Raw genomic sequence first — 16,471 nt, 5'->3', positions numbered from 1 at the left:
GTGTCAGGCTAAGAGGTCACGGGAAATCCTTCCGATGGTACGAAAGTATGGACAGTGGGCTGCACACAGTGAAAAGAGACATTAAAAAAAGTAAGAGGGTCATATGCAGTCAAGATCTAGTAAAAAAAAATCCAATGAAACATCATTTATCAGTGTGAACAGTGACCTTCCTTATGCTAAGTCCAGTGAGTCTCTGTCGTTACCGTGTCACACGCCCATGGAACAAGATGATGCTCCCTTCTCAAAGCCCTTTCTCCCTAGGCTTCAGTGACACCCCCTCTCCGTAGCTCTTCTCCTGTCTTCTGAGGTTGTGTCGCTGGCGTCCTCTTGTCTGTCTGTTCCTCACTCTCCCTTGGTGATAGCATTAAGCCCCAGGTCTTTAGAAAGGATGCACAGCCCTGATGTCCTCCTCCAGCTGCTTCCACAAGGCCCACGTGACCTGACCCCGCTCCCTTTCCCCCCTCAGCTCCTTTCCCCTCACTCACTGTGCTCGCCACACTCCCTTTCTGTCCCTCAAACACACCCTACTGGTTACTGCTCAGGGCTGTTGCTGTTCCCTCTGCCTGGAATTTTCTCTCCTCAGATCTCTGTATGACACGCCTTATCGTCCAGATCTCATCTGAAACATCATCTCCTCAGAGAGACCGGGGCTTAGGTATCTACCAACTCCCTGCCGGCATTCCCCACACACCTAGGTCGCTCTTTCTAGGACTGCCTGTCTCATTTTTCCTGTAACGTCTCTGTCAGAAATTTTATTTATTATTTGTGAAAGGAGTATGTCTGTAAGACGCACAGGGCAGGATTTCTGTCTGTCTCGCTCCCAGCTGTTTCCCTAATTTCTGAAACAGTAGGGGCACAGCAGGCACAATTCTAATGCGTGAAGGTACAAGGCTCCTTGGGAGTCCGTGCCAGTAACAGATCCCGGCGGTCTGGGCTGTAGCAGTGAGAGCGGAGTAAAGAGCCCGATCAGCCTATTAGCTCTGTTTCTCATGCCTTCGTCGCACGCACGCTGCCCTCAGATTCCTCCATCCCCCATGTGCCCTCCCCCCACCCATTTCCTTGATGTTGAGTCAGGGGAAGGGAAATCAGAGGCTGGTATCTCATTTGCCTACAGACTCTCTTCCCAATGATCCCCATAGAACGCTTTCTCTCAGGCAAAAATTCTCGACATGTTTATGGTTCCCTTCACAGGTGTATAAAAGTCTATAAAACTCGTATGCAATTAAGATGCTGAAAAGGTATCCACAGAATCTTTTCCTCTACCTTTTTGTTGCCACTGAATGCTGTTTCAGCTGCTTCATGGGATAAATGCCTCTTGTGAGCTGCCTTATGAATCCAAATCACAAGCAAATTTAAAACTTTGCTACAGTGGGAGCTTTTCTGGTTTTCTCTCCACCTTCTCTTCCGGTATATAGTTTTGTTGTCCTTTAATAGAGTGCAGCTTTTTCCAATTTATAATTGCAATTTGGTATTTTTAATTTAGTTGTTGGCCAAAATCTACAAAATGCCCTTGAAGCCAATATTCCTTAGTGGGCGACTCGCTAGCTTGCCCCGAAGACTTCAGGAGCAGTCGGCAAGCAGTGAGGATGGAATTGAGTCCGTCTTGTCTGACTTTGATGATGACACTGGTAAGTTAATTGATTGGGCCTAACCAGGTTATTTGCTATGTTTGTATTCCCAAAAGCCTAAGCCATGAATTCAGTAGTTTACAGATCATGAATGATCATCCATTTATGTTGTTATTATTTATAATTCTAACAGAACAAGCCTACCTAAAGTTTCCAAGGACTCTCCGAAAACATTTTACATCAATATCTCCAAACCAATCCTTTTTAGATGGATACCTCCATCTAAAACCAGTGTAGATTTGCAGATTCCCCTAAATATAGTTTGTAACTCCGAATTCTTTTCAATTTAGCACATTGGATTGTGGTTGCATTTGGTGCGTTGATAGTTAAATTGGCTGGTAATTGTCTTTAATACCTTGTAGGAAACACAATCATTGTATAATTACTTCCTGGTTAGAGACTGGGGAAATTAAGTCATTACTGAAAAGACATAATCTGTTTGTGACTGGTGAAGCTGAAGGCTCATTAAAAGAATAAATTTTAAAAATATGTTTCAAATTAGTTCCTGTGTAATTTCCTGTGAATTCGACTTCAATCTAGTAACTTTGGATAATTTTCAGATTGGTTCACTCATGTTCACATTTGCTGTCTTCTAATTCAGATGACCCTGTCCTGTTTCTAGACCTAAAAATGGAAATGATATCCTTAAAGAAGTCTAATATCTGAGCATAGGTGTTTCAAACCCTTGCAAAAGGACTTTCTGGGGAAGGTTTTTTAATTTGCTTTTTTGTTTGCTTTTCATTATTCGTCTGTTTTATTTTTCAGACACAAATTCACTTATGAGGGTATCTAGAAATTTTCCAGTTTTCCATAGGGATTATAAGCAGTAAAACCTTACAAATTCAGATTAGTTTTCAGGAAAAAATATAGGAAAGAATAAATATCTACTGTAGAGAACAATTAAATATTGGAAGTTGGCTAGATGTTGCCTAATAGAGGTTTCATTTTTAATGATTAGATAGGAATTTTTACGTAGCATCTTAAACCTCCAATCCAGACAATTAAAAGCAGAAGCTAATGTTGCTTATCTATAATACAGTCTTTAAAACAGTTGTAAACAGTTTGTGTATGTAACAGTGAGCATTCCCTGCCCATCTGTGCAAATCATTAATCCATTTTTTTTCTAGGCAGCCCATCTAAGGTTTCCCACAGTATAAATTCATTGAGGGCTTTAAAGTTATAATTATATATGAAACATAGCTAGATCAGAGAAAAGAATAAAAGTAAAAGCTTTAAGTTAGTGTTAAAAATTACTTCTCATCATTGATATACTTTGATATTATTCCTCTGGTTTCTGAAGGCAAATAATTGCTTTTCCATTTTCCTATGGAAATTTCAACCACATATAAAACTAGACAGAATGGTATAATGAACCTTCATGTACCCATCATCCAGCTTCAACATTTTTTTTTAACATCTTTATTGGAGTATAATTGCTTTAGAGTGTTGTGTTAGTTTCCGCTGTATAACAAAGTGAATCAGCTATATGCATATGTATATCACCATATCCTCTCCCTCTTGCGTCTCCCTCCCACCCTCCCTATCCCACCCCTCTAGATGGTTGCAAAGCACTGAGCTGATCTCCCTCTGCTGTGCAGCTGCTTGCCACTAACTATCTGTTTTACATTTGCTAGTGTATATATGTCACTGATACTCTCTCACTTGGTCCCAGCTTACCCTTCCCCCTCCCCATGTCCTCATGTCCATTCTCTACATCTGCGTCTTTATTCCTGTCCTGCCCCTAGGTTCTTCAGAAGCATTTTTTTTTAGATTCCATATATATGTGTTAGCATATGGTATTTGTTTTTTCTCTTTCTGACTTACTTCACTCTGTATGACAGTCTCTAGGTTCATCCACCTCACTACAAATAACTCAATTTCATTTCTTTTTATGGCTGAGTAATATTCCATTGTATATATGTGCCACATCTTCTTTATCCATTCATCTGGTGATGGACACTTAGGTTGCTTCCACGTCTTGGCTATTGTAAATAGTGCTGCAATGAACGTTGTGGTACATGACTCTTTTTGAATTATGGTTTTCAAGGTATGTGCCATTAGTGGGATGCAGCGTCATATGAGTTCTATTTTTAGTTTTTTAAGGAGCCTCCATACTGTTTTCCATAGTGGCTGTATCAATTTACATTCCCACCAGCGGTGCAAAAGGGTTCCCTTTTCTCCACACCCTCTCCAGCATTTATTGTTTCTAGATTTTTTGATGATGGCCATTCTGACCGGTGTGAGATGGTATCTCATTGTAGTTCTGATTTGCATTTCTCTAATGATTAGTGATATTGAGCATCCTTTCATGTGTTTGTTGGCAGTCTGTATATCTTCTTTGGAGAAATGTCTATTTAGGTCTACTGCCCGTTTTTGGATTGGGTTGTTTGTTTTTTTAACATTGAGCTTCATGAGCTGCTTGTAGATTTTGGAGATTAATCCTTTGGCAGTTGCTTCGTTTGTAAATATTTTCTCCCATTCTGAGGGTTGTCTTTTCCTCTTGTTTATAGTTTCCTTTGCTGTGCAAAAGCTTTTAAGTTTCATTAGGTCCCATTTGTTTATTTTTGGTTTTATTTCCATTTCTCTAGGAGGTAGGTCAGAAAGGATCCTGCTGTGATTTATGTCATAGAGTGTTCTGCCTGTTTTCCTCTAAGAGTTTGATAGTGTCTGGCCTTACATTTAGGTCTTTAATCCATTTTGAGTGTATTTTTGTGTGTGATGTTAGGAAGTGTTCTAATTTCATTCTTTTACATGTAGCTGTCCACTTTTCCCAACACCACTTATTAAAGAGGCTGTCTTTTCTCCATTGTATACTCTTGCCTCCCTTATCAAAGGTAAGGTGACCATATGTGCATGGGTTTATCTTCGGGCTATCTATCCTGTTCCATTGATCCATATTTCTGTTTTTGTGCCAGTACCATACTGTCTTGATTACTGTAGCTTTGTAGTATAGTCTGAAGTCAGGGAGCCTGATTCCTCCAGCTCTGTTTTTCTTTCCCAAGACTGCTTTGGATATTCAGGGTCTTTTGTGTTTCCATACAAATTGTGAAATTTTTTGTTCTAGTTCTGTGAAAAATGCCATTGGTAGTTTGATAGGGATTGCGTTGAATCTGTAGATTGCTTTGAGTAGTATAGTCATTTTCACAGTGTTGATTCTTCCAATCCAAGAACATGGTGTATCTGTCCATCTGTTGGTATCATCTTTAATTTCTTTCATCAGTGTCATAATTTTCTGCATATAGGTCTTTTGTCTCATTAGGTAAGTTTATACCTAGGTATTTTATTCTTTTTGTTGCAGTGGTAAATGGGAGTGTTTCCTTAATTTCTCTTTCAGATTTTTCGTCATTAGTATATAGGAATGCAAGAGATTTCTGTGCATTAATTTTGGTTCCTGCTACTCTACCAGATTCATTGATTAGCTCTAGTAGTTTTCTGGTAGCATCTTTAGGATTCTCTATGTAAAGTGTCATGTCATCTGCAAACAGTGACAGTTTTACTTCTTCTTTTCCAATTTGGATTCCTTTTATTTCCTTTTCTTCTCTGATTGCTGTGGCTAAAACTTCCAAAACTATGTTGAATAGTGGTAAGAGTGGGCAACTTTGTCTTGTTACTGATCTTGGAGGAAATGGTTTCAGTTTTTCACCATTGAGAATGATGTTGGCTGTGGGTTTGTCATATATGGCCTTTAATATGTTGACATAGGTTCCCTCTATGTCTACTTTCTGGAGAGTTTTTAATCATAAATGGGTGTTGAATTTTGTCAGAAGCTTTTTCTGCATCTATTGAGATGATCATATAGTTTTTATTCTTCAGTTTGTTAATATGGTTTATCACATTGATTGATTTATGTATATGGAAGAATCCTTGCATCCCTGGGATAAACCCCACTTGATCATGGTGTATGATCCTTTTAATGTGCTGTTGGATTCTGTTTGCTAGTATTTTGCTGAGGATTTTTGCAGCAGTGTTCACCAGAGATATCAGCGTGTAGTTTTCTTTTTTTGTGACAACCTTGTCTGGTTTTGGTATCAGGGTGATGGTGCCCTCATAGAATGAGTTTGGAAGTGTTCCTCCCTCTGCTGTGTTTTGGAAGAGTTTGAGAAGAATAGCTGTTAGCTCTTCTCTAAATGTTTGATAGAATTCGTCTGTGAAGCCATCTGGTCCTGGATTTTTGTTAGGTGGAAGGGTTTTTTTTGTGTGTGTGTGTGTGGTATACGGACCTCTCACTGTTGTGGCCTCTCCCGTTGTGGAACACAGGCTCTGGACACGCAGGCTCAGCAGCCATGGCTCACGGGCCCAGCCACTCCACAGCATGCGGGATCTTCCTGGACTGGGGCACGAACCCATGTCCCCTGCATCAGCAGGTGGACTCTCAACCACTGTGCCACCAGGGAAGCCCTGTTGGAAGATTTTTAATCACACTTTCAATTTCAATGCTTGTGATTGGTTTATATTTTCTATTTCTTCCTGGTTCAGTCTTGGAAGGTTGTGCTTTTCTAAGAATTTGTCCATTTCTTCCTGGTTTTCCATTTTATTGGCATATAGTTTCTTGTAGTAATTTCTCATGATCCTTTCTTTGTATTGCTGCAGTGTCGGTTGTTACCTCTCCTTTTTCATTTCTAATTCTTTTGATCTGAGTCTTCTCCCTTTTTTTCTTGATGAGTCTGGCTAATGGTTTATCAATTTTGTTTATCTTCTCAAAGAACCAGCTTTTAGTTTTATTGATCTTTGCTATTGTTTCCTTCATTTCTTTTTCATTTATTTCTGATCTGATCTTTATGATTTTTTTTCCTTCTGCTAACTTTGGGGATTTTTTTTGTTCTTTCTCTAATTGCTTTAGGTGTAAAGTTAGGTTGTTTGAGATTTTTCTTGTTTCTTGAGGTAGGATTGTATTGCTATAAACTTGCATCTTAGAACTGCTTTTGCTGAATCCCATAGGTTTTGGTTCATCGTGTTTTCATTGTCATTTGTTTCTAGGTATTTTTTGATTACCTCTTTGAGTTCTTCAGTGATCTCTGGTTATTTAGTAGTGGTATTGTTTAGCCTCCATGTGTTTGTATTTTTTACAGATTTTTTCGTGTATTTGATATCTAGTCTCATAATGTTGTGGTTGGAAAAGATACTTGATACGATTTCAATTTTCTTAAATTTACCAAGGCTTGATCTGTAACCCAAGATATGGTCTATCCTGGAGAATGTTTCATGAGCACTTGAGAAGAAAGTGTATTCTGTTGTTTTTGGATGGAATGTCCTATAAATATCAATTAAGTCTGTTTTGTTTAATGTGTCATTTAAAGCTTGTGTTTCCTTATTTATTTTCATTTTGGATGATCTGTCCATTGGTGAAAGTGGGGTGTTAACGTCCCCTACTGTGATTGTGTTACTTTCGATTTCCCCTTTTATGGCTGTTAGCATTTGACTTATGTATTGAGGTGCTCCTATTTTGGGTGCATAAATAATTACAATTCTTATATCTTTTTCTTGGATTGATCCCTTGATCATTATGTAGTGTTCTTCTTTGTCTCTTGTAATAGTCTTTATTTTAAAGTCTATTTTGTCTGATACAAGAATTGCTACTCCAGCTTTCTTTTTTTAAATTTATTTACTTTTTATTTATTTGTTTTTGGCTCAGTTGGGTCTTTGTTGCTGTGCGCTGGCTTTCTCTAGTTGCGGCGAGCAGGGGCTACTCTTCATTGCGGTGCTCAGGCTTCTCATTGTAGTGGCTTCTCTTGTTGCAGAGCACAGGCTCTAGGCACATGGGCTTCAGTAGTTGTGGCACGTGGGCTCAGTAGTTGTGGCTCTCGGGCTCTAGAACGCAGCCTCAGTAGTTGTGGTGCATGGGCTTAGTTGCTCCATGGCATGTGGGATCTTCCCAGACCAGGGATTGAACCCGTGTCCCCTGCATTGGCAAGCGGATTCTTAACCACTGCACCACTAGGGTAGTCCCTCCAGCTTTCTTTTGATTTCCATTTGCATGGAATCTCTTTTTCCATCCCTTCACTTTCAGTGTGTATGTGTCCCTAGGTCTGAAGTGGGTCTCTTGGAGACAGCATATGTATGGGTCTTGTTTTTGTATCCATTCAGCCAGTCTGTGTCTTTTGGTTGGAGCATTTAATCCATTTACATTTAAGGTAATTATTGATATGTATGTTCCTATTGCCATTTCCTTAATTGTTTTGGGTTTTTTATTGTAGATCTTTTCCTTCTCTTGTGTTTCCTGCCTAGAGAAGTTCCTCTAGCATTTGTTTGAAAGGTGGTTTGGTGGTGCTGAATTCTCTTAGCTTTTGTTTGTAAAGGTTTTAATTTCTCCATTGAATCTGAATGAGATCCTTGCTGGGTAGAGTAATCTTTGTTGTAGGTTTTTCCCTTTCATCACTTTAAATATGTCCTGTCACTCCCTCTGGCTTGCAGAGTTTCTGCTGAAAGATCAGCTGTTAACCTTATGGAAATTCCCTTGTATGTTATTTGTTGCTTTTCCCTTGCTGCTTTTAATATTTTTCTTTGTATTTAATTCTTGATAGTTTGATTAATATGTGTCTCAGCATGTTTCTCTTTGGGTTTATCCTGTATGCGACTTCCTGGACTTGATTGACTATTTCCTTTCCCATGTTAGGGAAGTTTTCTATAATCTCTTCAAATATTTTCAAATATTTTCTCAGACCCTTTCTTTTTCTCCTCTTCTTCTGGAACCCCTATAATTTAAATGTTGGTGCATTTAATATTGTCCCAGAGGTCTCTGAGACTGTCCTCAATTCTTTTCATTCTTTTTTCTTTATTCTGCTCCCTGGCACTTATTTCCACCATTTTATCTTCCAGCTCACTTATCTGTTCTTCTGCCTCAGTTATTCTGTTATTGATTCCTTCTAGAGTATTTTTAATTTCAGTAATTGTGTTGTTCACCACTGTTTGTTTGCTCTTTAGTTCTTCTAGATCCTTGTTAAATGTTTCTTGTATTTTCTCCTTCTGTTTCTGAGGTTTTAGGTCATCTTTACTATCATTACTCTGAATTCTTTTTCAGGTAGGTTGCCTATTTCATCTTCATTTATTTGGTGTTGTAGGTTTTTACCTTACTTCTTCGTCTGTAACATATTTTTTTGTCGTGCAATTTTGTTTATTGATGGGTGCTTCTGTATTCCTGTCTTATTGGTTGTTTGGCCTGAGACATCCAGCACTGGAGTTTGCAGGCAGTTGGATAGAGCTGGGTCTTGGTGCTGAGATGAGGACCTCTGTGAGGCCTTACTCCAATTGATATTCCCTGGGGTCTGAGGTTCTCTGTTAGTCCAGAGGTTTGGACTCGGAGGTCCCATCACAGGAGCTCAGGCCTGACCTCCGGCCTGGGAACCAAGATCCCGCAAGCATGTGGCAGACGAAGTAATGGTCACCCAAAGACACGGACATCCAAATCCCTGGAACCGCCTGGCTGGTGCATGGCAATGGGGACCCAGAGGCGCTGGAGGGGCAGGGCAGTGGCCTCAGGTGCACAGGGCAGCCTGGTGTTCTCAGAGTAAGAGCCAGGCCATTTGCACTGCCCAGCATGCCAGCGACTCCACCTGGGCTTGACAGGCCCGGATTCACGTCCGAGGTGGCTTCAGCTATTTTTAACTTAGATCCAATTTGCCAATTTTCTTATACATTATCAGTTAATTTTCAAGATTCATGTAAGATCTACAGTACATGTTTGGCTGCTCCATCTCTTAAGTCCTTGTCAATCTATAGATTTTCCTCTCTAACTCTCTTTTACGTCTTTGCAATTTATTTGTTGAAGAAGTGAGGTTCTTTGTCACGTAAAGTTTTCCACTTGGATTTTATTGGTTGCTCCCCTTATAGTAGTGTATAACGTTTTTCTTTCCCCTGCATATCCTATTAATTAGCTTGTCCACCCCCACTTATATTTTGAGGTTCATGAGAATTTCTTGTCACCTGGTTTTCTTATATTTATTGTCCATGACTTTGGTTTTGGCTCCTATTAATGGGGATATTCAAAATTGGGGAGGTAGGTTTTTTTTAATGAGAATATTTCAACATTGCATCTTCTCATACAGTTTCTTTTGCTGGAAAATTAGAAGTATTAAAATAAGATATAGAGTGAGCTATTTTGTATATTCCACTCTAAATACTTTTGTACCTCAGTAAACAAACTGTGGTATATACATACAATGGAATATAATTCATCCATAAAAAGGAATGAAGTTATGATAAATGCTACAACATGGATGTACCTTGAAAACATTATGCTAAGTGAAATAAGCCAGGCACAGTTTAGCAGGTGCTGGAGTGATGTGGAGAATGCAGAGTTGTTGCTTACTGGTTATAGTTTCTCTTTGAGGTAATGAAAAAGTCTTGGAAATTAATTGTAATGATGGTTGCACAACATCATATGTGTAATTAATACTACTGAATTACACATGTAAAAATGGTTAAAGTGGCAATTTTTGTTATATATATTTATAATAATTTTTTTAAAAAGGATTAAAGTGATGGAACTAAAAGGATATTATTACTTTGCTATCATCAACTTCCAGTGAATCTAACAATTATTTCATGTAGTAGAATTTACATACCACATCACCTTCTTCCTGAAGGGGAATAAGGAAGACACTTGAACAGTATTTTTTTTCTTTGACTTTGTCAGAACATGTAAATCATAATTTATCCATGCTTATAGGCACTGAGGGCTACCTTACAGGGTGATGCCTTATACCCATATAGCACCTGGTAGTTTTCAGAAGCCTTTTATATATAGTGTTTAGTTTGGTCTTGTGATGATTCTGTATTATATTTGACCGAATTTCACAGAGGTCTGCTTTTGGTTTCCAGGTCTGATAGAAGTCTGGATCATCCTGCTGGAGCAGCTCACAGCAGCTGTGTCTAACTGTCCACGTCAGCACCAACCCCCGACCTTGGATTTGCTCTTTGAGCTGTTGAGAGATGTTACCAAAACACCTGGTAAATATTTCCATGTCTGTCTTTTGAGGGAGTTTGTTATACATATAACTTTTTTCAGGAAGGTATTTGTATGAGTGTCTGTTTCACTGGTGTAACCCCAGAGAGCATAATAGATGCTCGATATATATATTTGTTGAACATTTAAGACATGTCCTTGTATTGTTTATGGGTTTCCCACCAGTCCATTTATAAATAATGGGTGGTGGCCAGGTAGGTGAATGTGTAGAACTGCACTATATTCAGGCCAGTGCTGTGGTAGCAATGTCCCCTTGAGCCAGTTGGCTTTGCTCTGTTCTATGGTTACAGCCTTCCTCTGTGGCTGGGTCTCATATACTTCTGGCCCGAGGGCTGTCAGGAGGGCTTAACAGGTCTACCACTGACATGAACCAACCACTCAAATATATGAGGACAGCAACATCTTAATTGTATAAGGGTCATAGGTGATTATATTTGGGAAAAGACATCTAGTGAGTTCCTGATAGTACAGGAAATGGCCCTTGGGAATTTATTTCTTGTTCTGAATTAGTCAAGGTTAGCATGCACACTTACTCATCCAAATTTTCCCAAGATTGGAGAAATTTTTTATAGAAATTTTGGTTTTCACTAACAGAATCAGAACCACCAATGAAACCACTAGTTTAATTCTTGAGTAATAAGAGGAGTTTTGTATTCAGTATAAACTGATGAAGACTTGATAGTGATACTGCTTTAAGATCCATAGCAAAGTTTATATCAGAATTTTTTTCAGGAACACCATTATAGCTACTCCTACACATTAAAAATTTAAAGACTTTCTATCCAAGAATAAGCAGCTATCTTATAGAATTAATTAATATGCCACTATTTCTAAATCTGTTTTATTGGTCAGTATCATTTTCTACTACTCAGTGTGTATGAAGAGCGTTTTAGCCCAATAATTCTACTTCTAGAAATCTATCAAAGGAAATTAACAGTAATGAAGATAACATTCTATATATAATGATGTTTGATAAAGCATCTTGAATACCAAAATAATTATGAACACCCTAAATGGGTTAAATAAGTTATGGTAAAAGCATGTAAATATCTACAGGCATTAAAATGAATATCTGAATAATATTTAATGACATCAATAATTGTTTATAGGGCATTATGTTAAAATATATATAGCGTGGAGTACAATCTCAACTTTATGAGAAACATTTATAAATATATACATACACCCAAAGATAATACATTCAAAAAGTACTAGAAGGAAATACATCAAAATATTTTCTTCTTCTTTATATTCTCATGTGTTTTCTGTGTTTATTATGAAAAGGATACCTTGCTTTTGTAGTCAGAATTTTAAAAATCCATCAACATTTCCACAAATATTTTTATTACAGTGTTGTTCATAAAGCAAAATATAGAAACATCTTAAATTTCCATCAGTAAGGGAATGGATAAGTAAACTAATGCATATACAGTTTGAATAGTTTGGAACAGTATGTGGTAATAAAAATGAGGAATATCTAATTTGCTGACACAGAATGATCTCTAACTTGTAACTGTTATGGGCAAAAAATCAACATGCAGACCAAGGTTTACCTTATCCCATTTATATAAAAGTAATTTAAAAAACCCTATATTTCTCTTTGTTTCATATATATATATGTACTCTTAGTGTCATATAAATATACTTACTTACAGTTCAAAGGGTGGACTTTTTCTTATATGTGTATATGTATTTGTATGTTTATGGGGACTAAGGAGTTGATCAAGTGATACTTTCGCTTTATCAGTATTATTTGAATTTTAATGAGTATATTTATGTATTATGTAATTAAAATCATGCAGAAACAAAAAAGAAAAATGTCACCAAAGACCATATATTTCCCAATCAGTGGTAAATTCTTTTTCCTTGCTCCTTCTCAGAATGGGGAGCTCCTGTGAAAGAGGAAAGAGGTGGGAAGCTCTCTGCCGTCACTTGGTGCTGCCATTTTGTTGCAGGAGAGGTGCTAAGATCACAATTCTGATGCTGACCTTTCTTTTTCAGGACCAGGGTTTGGCATCTATGCAGTTGTTCACCTTCTCCTTCCTGTGATGTCCCTTTGGCTTCGCCGTAGCCATAAAGACCATTCTTACTGGGACGTGGCCTCTGCTAACTTCAAGCATGCCATCGGTCTGTCCTGTGAGCTGGTGGTGGAGCACATTCAGAGCTTCATCCATTCAGGTATCTATGGTGCCAAAGCAGCTCATGCTGAGTAGTTGTTTAGTAGACAGCAGCATTGTCTAGAAGTGCTTAGTAAACACCAGTGCATGATTTTTGTCCTGGGAATTATTAACATAGAATTACGTGGTTAGTGCCAGCCTTCTAATAGTAGGTTGTCAAGAAGAAAATTGGTACCCCTGTGTCCTCTACAAAATTATCAAACAGAATGCTTAAAATACATGTGTGACTAAAAATAAAACACCTAATGAGGTCTAGGATATCTGTGCGTTAGGAGAGGGGAGGCAAATTCAAGTATATAATAAGTTAAAAAAGAAGAAATACCCCTCTAGGCTGGGGGGTAAGGGAGAGAGTGTGTCCTATTGTCCTGCTGCATCTGGGGAGGCTACATGGAAGAGGCAGGGTTTTAGAAAAGGCTCTGAGGTCAGCAGACAGAGAGGGAGCTGTTGTGTCAGCTGTGGTACCAGTGGAGCAGCACTTGTGAAATAGGTTCTTGCCATGGAGAGATCTGGAAATTTGGGAGCAGGAGGAATCTTGCTGCTAGCCCTAAGGGATATAAAGAAAAGGGAAAGACATACAGAAGTTTAAGGGAAGAGGTGAGGTCAGAGGCTCCCTTGTTGGCGAGGTTAGAGAAACTCATGAGAACTTGACCCCAAGGAAGAGTCAAAAAGCAAAGGTAAGAGATGGGGGTCTCCACTAAGCTTAGTAAGGACAATTTGCCCTGCAAACAACACACCGATCGAGAAAGAAGAAAAATGGGTATCTCCACATGCAGGCACTAACTGCGTCCCTAGTGGTAGAGTTTCTGTCCAGGTCCTGGCTTTGCACAGCTCAGGACCCTTGAGGATTCCACTGAGAATTGGTTCTGTGGCATCGCAAGGACCTTGTGGAAAAGAACACTGGCGTATTCCTTGAACTGGGCAAACAGAATGTGATTTTGGGAGGTCATAATTCCTTTAGTCTGGGGACAGCATGCAGACTGAAGCCAAACTGAAAAGGTTCAAGAAGTGGTAGTTGGTATGAGAAGATTTTTTGTTTACTAAGAGCATTTAATTCAATCTAATTCAACGATCAGCTGTAAGGAATGTTTGTTTTATCTTTTCCCTTTAAGAATTAAAATTTTTTACTAGCTAGTATTCAGGCTATATAATAGTATATGTTCTATTTTGCTGAGCAGAGGAATTATATACTTTGAAAAGTGTACATCAACACATTAAAGTGAGCCACATGCATTTCATCTTGATATATCTAGAAATGGATGAAACAAGCTAAAATTAGGTAAAACCAAGATAATGTTTGCTGTAATGAGTGTTTTGTTTTTGTTGTTATTGTTATGGCCATTTTTCTCATTGTTCTATTTCCCAGATACTTGTATATTTTTTGCATCATTTAGCCTTTCCTCTTTTGCTGTAGTATAGATGCCGTCCAGCCCCTTCCTTTGCAATACCACTGAGTGCAATCTTGCTTTGATTTTCCTGCAGACATCAGGTACGAGAGCATGCTCAACACCATGCTGAAGGACCTCTTTGAGTTGCTGGTGGCGTGTGTGGCCAAGCCCACAGAAACCATCTCCCGCGTGGGCTGCTCCTGCATTAGGTGACATAAAGGTTCCCTGGCTCTCCACAAAACTGGAGTTTTTATTATGAAATCCAGGGGAATTAAGTTCTTTGATGGTAGCAGTCTACTTCTTATAAAAATGACTGCTACTAAACTCTTCATTTCATCCAGTCAGCAAATATTTATGGTGTGAGTCATGATACAGGGTGCTCCGCTGCCCAGAAAGTGATGTGACCAAGGTCCCTACCCGCAGGGAGCATACAACCTGTTCTAAAGGGCAGAACAAAGAGAGTCATGGGAGAAGTGATAATAGGAAGGAGGGACTATAAATGCCATGAAAGGACGAGACGCCTGGAGAGTACAGCAGTCAGCAAGACCTTCTGTAGTAATGATACTTGGTTGGATCTCCCAAGGTGGGTTAGCTTCCGCTAGGTGGCGACTTTGTAAGCAGAAGAACAGCATGAACACATACGGAGATAAGAGTTACAAGTGGCAAGAGGGTTTTATCTTGTTAGGTGTAGAGAAGTAGTGGCAAATTGGGCTGGAATGGGAAAATTAGAATATATACATGCAAGCCTAAGTTTAAACATCGGCCTATTGTAGTGGGGATCCACTGATATTTTCTTTACATTAAACGGGTTAGGAAGTAGTAGTAGGACAATGGCATACCAGATGGGCCAAAGGCAAGAGTGACAAAAGACAGCAAGACTTGGAACTATAGACTAAATCTAGGCACGTGTCTGGAAGGACCTACCTACCTTTTGTGACAAGAAAATATATGAATTCAAGACTTCTTTCCTTTTTTCTCCTGGCAGGTACGTCCTCGTGACAGCGGGCCCTGTGTTCACGGAGGAGATGTGGAGGCTGGCTTGCTGTGCCCTGCAGGACGCCTTCTCGGCCACGCTCAAGCCGGTGAAGGTAAGTCACTCAGAGGAGAGACCAGGGCACCTCCAGCCTTCCTCAGCTCCCTGATGCTCCTCAAGTTGGGTCGCCTGGATTCCGCCTCCCTCCTTGTAGCAGGCGGTCTCACTTGGTGGGAACAAGGTAGCTGGATCAGTACTTTGTCCCAGACACAGTGACGGTGGCAGATCAAAGACAGGGCCTGGAGCCACAAACTCAGCTGCACCCAGCGAACGACTGCTGTGTTTCTCCCCAGGATCTGCTGGGCTGCTTCCACAGCGGCACCGAGAGCTTCAGTGGGGAAGGCTGCCAGGTGAGGGTGGCGGCCCCATCCTCCTCCCCCAGTGCTGAGGCCGAGTACTGGCGCATCCGAGCCATGGCTCAACAGGTAAGGGTGGGGGTTTTGATCCCAGGGGCTCTGGAAGCTTGAGATATTGCTAGGGGTTGTTTCTGAAGGCCATGCATCACCACACTGCCTTTCATTCCTTTAGGGACATATGTGTCCCGGCTCTGAGCTCTGGCCAGTGCTGGCTCTGAGCTCTGTCCAGTGCTGTTCTTTTCCAGAAATCACTTGAACCTAGTCAACAGCGTTATGGTCCTCTCGCCATTTCTAGCTTGTTGCATCCTCCAGTACCCTGATCAAATAGGGTCCTTTTCCACCCGGCCACTGCACTCCATACATAACTTGACTTGCACTACTTATGTTATAAATAGTTACTGAAATACTATCGTTAATGCTAGACTATGAGTGTCTAAAACTGGTAAACTTATTTTTTTCCTATATCTCCCATACCCAGCAAAGAGCTTAACATTTACAAGTTGTTTAATAAATTTGAGTTGAATGTTAACTAATCAGTAAAATTAAGATGTACTTATCCGTGCAGGAATCACCATGTACAAATGACTTTTTCTTCTGACACATGGCAGAAGTCACAAAAGTTGGTTGTAAGCTGATGAGTCAGAAGCAGAGAACATATTCTGTATATTGGTAGTCCTAGAGCAGGGCAGAGAGAAGGCACTTAGTAAATATTTCTTGAGTCAATAAATCACTAAATTACAGAAGTCCTTAATAGAATTTCCCCTTAGCACACTGATAACCCAGGATGCCCCATCAACAAAAAGAACTCAGTCACGTTCACCATATTAGTTGAGAAGTTTCCTGCCAGGTCTGGCTTCTGAAGCGCTTTCCCCAGCTCTACTCAGAGAGTGGGACAAGAACCTCCCACCTTCAACTACTCACATCTGCTGA

At 39.7% G+C, this 16,471-nt stretch overlaps 1 protein-coding gene across 1 annotated transcript in view; it reads left to right on the top strand.

Moving 5' to 3' along the window:
- The window catches only part of ARFGEF3 (ARFGEF family member 3), a gene marked incomplete at its 5' end in the record, with an annotated part of 191,581 nt that overhangs the window by 150,567 nt on the left and 24,543 nt on the right, over window positions 1-16,471 (top strand). Inside the window, 6 exons of the mRNA XM_082634251.1 lie at window positions 1,484-1,628; window positions 10,446-10,574; window positions 12,592-12,768; window positions 14,247-14,361; window positions 15,138-15,240; window positions 15,479-15,610. Of these exons, the coding sequence (XP_082490377.1) occupies window positions 1,484-1,628; window positions 10,446-10,574; window positions 12,592-12,768; window positions 14,247-14,361; window positions 15,138-15,240; window positions 15,479-15,610 (801 nt within the window). The remainder of the gene's footprint in view (window positions 1-1,483; window positions 1,629-10,445; window positions 10,575-12,591; window positions 12,769-14,246; window positions 14,362-15,137; window positions 15,241-15,478; window positions 15,611-16,471) is intronic.

The sequence above is a fragment of the Mesoplodon mirus genome (genome assembly GCF_964341445.2).
Source record: "Mesoplodon mirus genome assembly, chromosome: 10".
Taxonomy (NCBI): Eukaryota; Metazoa; Chordata; class Mammalia; order Artiodactyla; family Ziphiidae; genus Mesoplodon; species Mesoplodon mirus.
This window is presented reverse-complemented; position numbering and strand designations above follow the sequence as displayed.